Source organism: Miniopterus natalensis, chromosome 2 (genome assembly GCF_054644295.1).
Source record: "Miniopterus natalensis isolate mMinNat1 chromosome 2, mMinNat1.hap1, whole genome shotgun sequence".
In the NCBI taxonomy this organism is placed as follows: Eukaryota; Metazoa; Chordata; class Mammalia; order Chiroptera; family Miniopteridae; genus Miniopterus; species Miniopterus natalensis.
Window position 1 is genome coordinate 126,522,752 of NC_142082.1, and position 6,000 is coordinate 126,528,751.

Genomic DNA, 6,000 nt, shown 5'->3' on the forward strand with positions numbered 1-6,000 from the left:
CCTTCCCTTCCCTTCCCTTCCCTTCCCTTCCCTTCCCTTCCCTTTTCTTCTTTCCCTTCCCTTCCCTTCCCTTCCCTTCCCTTCCCTTCCCTTCCCTTCCCTTCCCTTCCCTTCCCTTCCCTTCCCTTCCCTTCCCTTCCCTTCCCTTTTCTTCTTTCCCTCCCCTCCCCTCCCCTCCCCTCCCCTCCCCTCCCCTCCCCTCCCCTCCCCTCCCCTCCCCTCCCCTCCCCTCTTCTCCCATCCTTCCTTTTCTCTCTTACTCTTTTTCTTTCTTTTAAATAGATCTTAGACAGAGAAGAAGTGGTGGGGAGAGAGGAAACAGAGAGAGAGAAAGAAAGAGAGAGAGAGAGAGAGACAGGCAGACATCGATGTGTGAGAGAAACATCGATCAGTTGTCACTCTTATGTGCCCTGACCGGGGACCAAGCCTGCCGCAATCCAGGTGTGCGCCCTGACCTGGACCTGAACCTCCAGCCTCCTGGGTATGGGAGGACGCTCCAACTCACTGAGCCACCTAGCCAGGGCCACTGCTGTTTTCATTTCTATCTTATGCCATGTGATCTGGATTAATTGGAAACAAATTTATAGCTAAAATGACTTAAATATATGAATTTAATAGAAGAAATATAAAAATGCTACTAAGGTAGGTAGATATTAAGTATCAGTTATAAAAGCAGAAATATTCTGCAATGTCTTTAATTTTAGATGATAGGTTTATTGAGTTAACTGCTTACTTGGGTATCATATCTATGCTTTTGACAGCTATGTGTTTTAGAAATGAGAAACAATCAAGTAGTTCTGATTAATAAAACTTAACTATGACAAGCCATAGACCAGTTTTGTGTCTCTGAACTTCTTTAAATACATCCAGTGGGACTGGTTCCATTACCAAAAATAGTTTAATTTAACTACAAAGGCTATTTTTTTATTCCAATCTCCTAACTCATTTGTGATCGCTACCTTTGGTTGCTTATCAGAACTCCTTCACTTTGAAGGAAATGAATAAGAAGGAAAGAGACTGAAGACCTGATTGAAGATCATGTTTAATTGTATGTAAAAATTCATTCTTGTCACACAAACTCTGCTATGTATATGATGAACACATTCAGTAAAATATTCATTTTAAATCCATGCTAAAAAATTGTTTGAATCAGAGCCACTACTGAAAAAAAATCACTCAGACTACTTTGGTCAATTAGTTACAATAATTGTCCCTATAATAAAAGCATTAATAATTTTTAAAAAACCCATGGGAATCCTGGAAAAAAGAAAAAACTTGATTAAAATGCAGAAAAATCATTGGCATCATTATATTTTAAATGAGTTTTAAAAGTAGGTTGTAGAGCAAACTACAATTTTGGAATTGATATAAATTTTAAGACTGTTTTACCTGTCAAGGCTTTTGTAACCATTGCTAAAGTACAAACATTTTCCTTTATTTAAAATACTTTTCTTTGCTTGAAGGGAAGCAGAAATATAGGAAACCATTTTCAAAGGTTTAAAAAATGTTTTTAAATACTGAAACTGCATTTTAAATGCTTAAAACATATGTATGACAACAGGGCCATACTTAATTCAACTAACTGAGGTTTTTGATAGGTTCTTATTAATACCCGTTTTACTAATTGTGTGTAAAATTAAATTTTGTTCCAAAGTTACATATGGAAAAGTAACCAAGCTGCATGCATTAAATTAAAAAACAAATCTTTCTTCATTTCCTTTGGTTCACTTGACATAAATTTGCTGGTGGATGAAATGCTCGTGTCCTTAAGCAACAGCAAAAAAAACCCCTCTGTTTTCATTTAAAAATAAAATGGCTGTTGTAGATCAATAAAGAAAAGCATATTTACTCTCCTAGGGTGTTCATTAGAATTTAGTTTTCTATTTGGATGCCGCACTAACTGAATGAAAGACACATCAAAGTAGCATAGAGGAGCTTATATTCAAGGGTCTATTTGAACATATTTTCCAAATGTTCACATTTGGTAAAGTAAGATAACTCACCTATAATAAGGTTAGAAGCTACTTCATTTCTGATAAATGATGCCTGGTAAATTGAGATGTATTAAGCATCGTCAACAATTATTGTCTGCTTTTATGTCTCAACCTTGGTGTTTTCCTTATTTTCTGCTGAATGAACTTTACTTAGAACTTTATTTGTAAAATCAGAGCCCGTAACGACTGAGAGAGAGAGAAAGAGAGAGAGGGAGGGACAGAGGGAGGGAGAGAATTAAGATTGAGATTTTCCAGTGTTTCCACCATGTTCTGTGGTCCAATTACAGATCTACTGGGCAGTGCAGTTCAGAAAGAAAAGAGAGGTACTATTAATGTTGGCTTAACATTTAGCTTTTCTGGGGAAGAAAGAAAGACTATAAAGCTGCACATAAAGAGCTCTAGTCTTCAATGAAGTGAGTTAGGAACTTCCTTTACCTAGGAGCCTGACTAGCCAGCTCTCAGATTGTGGTAAAATCTATTTGCCAAATGTAAGCAGCTGGAACTTGCCATCATCAATCTGTGTGAAGGAAATGAAATGCTTGTGCTTTTGTGGGGAAGGGAAGAAGATTAAGCGATAACATTTTGACTCAAGTAAATGGTGATAACCTACTACAAACAAAAAAAGATAGTAGTCTGGCCTTTTACCCACGAGTCTTTACACAGGGCAACTTTCTCATCAAAGCTTAATTACCGCAGGGCCCCCGTGGTGTGGGGCTGTAACTTAGTGCTCCCTTTCACGAGCAGAGGAAGCTATTTCTTAAAATAAGAAAAACCAGTAAGACACATGCTTATTTATTTGAATATGAGTAAATAAAAAATTCTTCTTTTAGGTTATGAGTGCACAAGGGAAGGTGGAAACAGATAATTCTAGGTGTAACCAAAAGAGGGCACCATCTACCCTTAATGTCTGCACAGATTTCCTATGGTTTAAAAAGAAAAACACAAAAAAACTCAAAGCCCTCAACCCATGAAGGAAGAGTATCCCATGGGCCTTGGCACTTTGTTTTCCATAAGGAGACCAAATTCTGAAATCGCATTATAGGAAGAACATTAGTTTGGTTATGTACTTCAGGACTGATTTCTACATTGTACACTCACTCCCTGAAATGTTCACCAGGAGAAGCAAGTATGTAACAATCACTGCGACACTTTTCACAGACACCCCCGAGTTTAAGAACCTTTCCCCTTAGGCCAGGGTACAGACTGTCCTCAAACAGTGCGAGAAGATTACAATTTATTAATGGTACTTTAACTCCAGGGAGTTATCTGCAACCACAGATAGCTTACAGGGGCAGTCAGACCTCCTGAGCACACGCACGATGCAGTTAAACGTGTTTGCGGTGTGTGGGAAATGATTTGAGGCAGCATTTCACGCCACATTTTAGTAATAGAAGCCTGACAAACGCTAGTTGTTTCAAGTGGGAAAGAAAAGCATCCTGGTACTATTCATAAATTTTTTTTCTGTATTCTTAAACATATCTTAAAATGAGTGTATGGTTTTAATAGGGAAGTGTTTGGGGGAGGGGGGATCACACACACTTCTCTTGTATACAGTCAGTTTCTTCAGGGTGATGGCAAAGAATAGTTCTAAGCTCTTATGGGAAATTGCCACAGTGCTCTCAGAGATTCACTATATGGGAGAGCACATTGTTCTTGGAACAACCGAGTTTCACGGTGAAAGCAGAGAGATTGGGGCTGAGTCCTTAGCTCTGCCGTTCAAACAGTTGTTCAGGAGGAAACGTGAATTCTTAGAGAGGGATCACTTCGGCGAGTAGATCTCTATCGCTGTGAAAATCTCACTGCCACAGGCACTGAGTGCGACGGAAGGAGACGGGGGGGGGGGGGGGGGGGGACACACAGATGATTTTATCACCCTTTGAGGTAAAGAAAAGAAGTTGCCATAGTTCAGTGGCAGAGGAGGAGGGGATTGCCACTTACTAATATCAAAAATCTAGCAGGATGGTTCACCTCTTTGCATATAAAACAAGTAAAAATAGGTATATTCCTTCCCCAGTCTGTCTCCAGAAAAAACAATCACTATTTAGGGGAAGGCATTGTGCAAGCCTTTTCATGTTTCTTCCCCTCCAGAAAACAACTGAAATGAGGAAAGAGCGAGTTCACAAACATCCCAACTGGCGGCTGCCAAGGTACATGAGAGACGCCGACGCCGCGGCCGCGCGGGCTCGGGGTGGGCTCGAGTTAACGCCGAAACGTGCCACCTGGAGGCTCCAGTGCCCCCTTCTCCAGAGTGGCTCCACCCTGGTCTCTCTGCCCGGAGGAACCGAGCCCCCGATTCTCCTTCGGAGGAGGCAGCGCGGTCGCCTGGGTCCCCGCGGCGTCACCCCATCCACCCAGCCAGCCACCTGTTACCCTCCGGGCCCGGGCTTTCCAGAGACAAGATCATGAAACGCGCCGCGGCCTCGCTCCGCGGCGGGGGCTTTAGAGGTTGTGCTGGGGGGGGGGGGGGGGGGGGCGGGCAAGAAGGGGTGTGCGGATCCTCCGGGGCTGACGAGGAGCTCGGGGTCTCCGCGTGGGTGTCCGCGCCGCACGCCCGCCGCCCGCCGCCCGCCTCCCCCCTCCCGGGAGCGGAGATGGTTAAAGATTACAGAGCGCGGGCCGGCGCTTCAAAGGGCGCGCGGCGGCCAAAGGCGCAGATAACGTTCTGGCAGCTCTAATCGCGCTCGCGGTTGCCACATTTTAATCACTTCATTAGAAAGAAAAATGGATAAAAGAAGGAAAGAAAAAAAATGTTTCATTACGCGACCGTGCCAGGGATGCCGAGTAAGTTCCTTTGGCGCTGGGCTGGCTGCAGTTCTCCTTTGGGGAAACTTTCTACCGCCCGCGTCTCCGAGGAGCGCGCCGGGACGCGGAGGGGAGCGAGGGAGGGGAGGCGAGGCCGCGGCCGCCACCAGCCCGGCGGCCCGCCCTGGGTCCAGGCTCAGGGGCACAGATGCCCACGCGTGGGGCAAGTGCCTGCACTTGGGCGAGTTCGCTCTGCGGCTTGTTAGAGCCGGACCGGGGAGCGGAGCCGGGGCGCACCGGCGCTTTCCCGGGGCTGCGCTGGAGGTCGTTTCTCCGCCGGCCCAGAAAGTGCGGCCGCGCTACCCGCTGAGACACGTGCATCTCCCCGAGGCCCGAGATGCACTCTGCAAACTCTCCCGCCCCCTCCGCAGCAGGCGGGAGCACCGGGGCCCCAGCCTGGTCCTGAGCTAGCCTCCCGCCCCCCCCGTCCCCATCTCGGAGCGGATGGGGGCGCACTTACAGGTAGGAGGTGAAGACGCTGAGGTTGGAGGGCAGCTCCGAGAGCCCCAGGTCCGAGCAGTCCACCCTGAGCAGCATCCTGCCGTCGGGCTCGCACTGACAGTGCGCGGGGCAGCCCCGGAGCAGCGCGCCGGGCCTCGGGGAGCCGCCCCCGGCCGCCAGCTGCAGCAGGACGGGCAGGGACAGGAGCACGCGGACCCAGGAGGTGCCCATGGTGCCCGGGCGGGGGGCCGAGGGCCGGACGCGGTCGCAGGGCAGCGTCGGGGTTGCTGCGGACCGTGGCGCGCGCGACGCGGCCGAGCGGGCGTGTGCAGCGAGGGGCGCCGCGCGCCTGCCCCCCGGCGGGGCGCCGAGGAGAAGCGCCGCGGGGCCGGACGGTGCCCGCCGCCGGCGCGCGGACCTCGGGAGCGGCCCTGGCTGCAGGCGCTGCGGGCGCGGGGCGCGGAGCTGCAGCCGGCGGCCTGCTCGGCGGGGAGCAGCATCTCCGCTCGCACGCTCGCATTTTAAAGCGCTCCAGCACGAATTGCGCGCCCAGTGACGTCAGCGCAGCCCGGCTTCCCAGGCACCCCCTGCCAGGCCCCGCTTTCCCTCCCCCGGCTCCCGCCCTCCTTTCCCGAGTCCGGGGCTGGGAGGCTGCAGGCGGCGCGAGGCGCCCGCGAGTTCTCCGCGCTCCGACTGCGCCTCGGGGGGCAGGGGGTGGGGGTGGGGGGCGGATTCCCGCGCTTAGCACCGCGTGAGGCGCTGG

The 6,000-nt window shown here is 49.5% G+C and overlaps 1 protein-coding gene across 2 annotated transcripts in view; it reads right to left on the minus strand.

Annotated features, from left to right (window-relative positions):
* LGR5 (leucine rich repeat containing G protein-coupled receptor 5) overlaps positions 1–5,468 on the minus strand; it is a 135,378-nt gene extending 129,910 nt beyond the window's left edge. Inside the window, exon 1 of one of the 2 annotated variants that reach the window (XM_087814536.1) lies at positions 5,257–5,468. In XM_087814536.1, coding sequence (XP_087670662.1) covers positions 5,257–5,468 — 212 coding nt within the window. The remainder of the gene's footprint in view (positions 1–5,256) is intronic. The other variant, XM_087814537.1, reaches the window with a different exon arrangement.
* Positions 5,469–6,000: the final 532 nt, after the last annotated feature.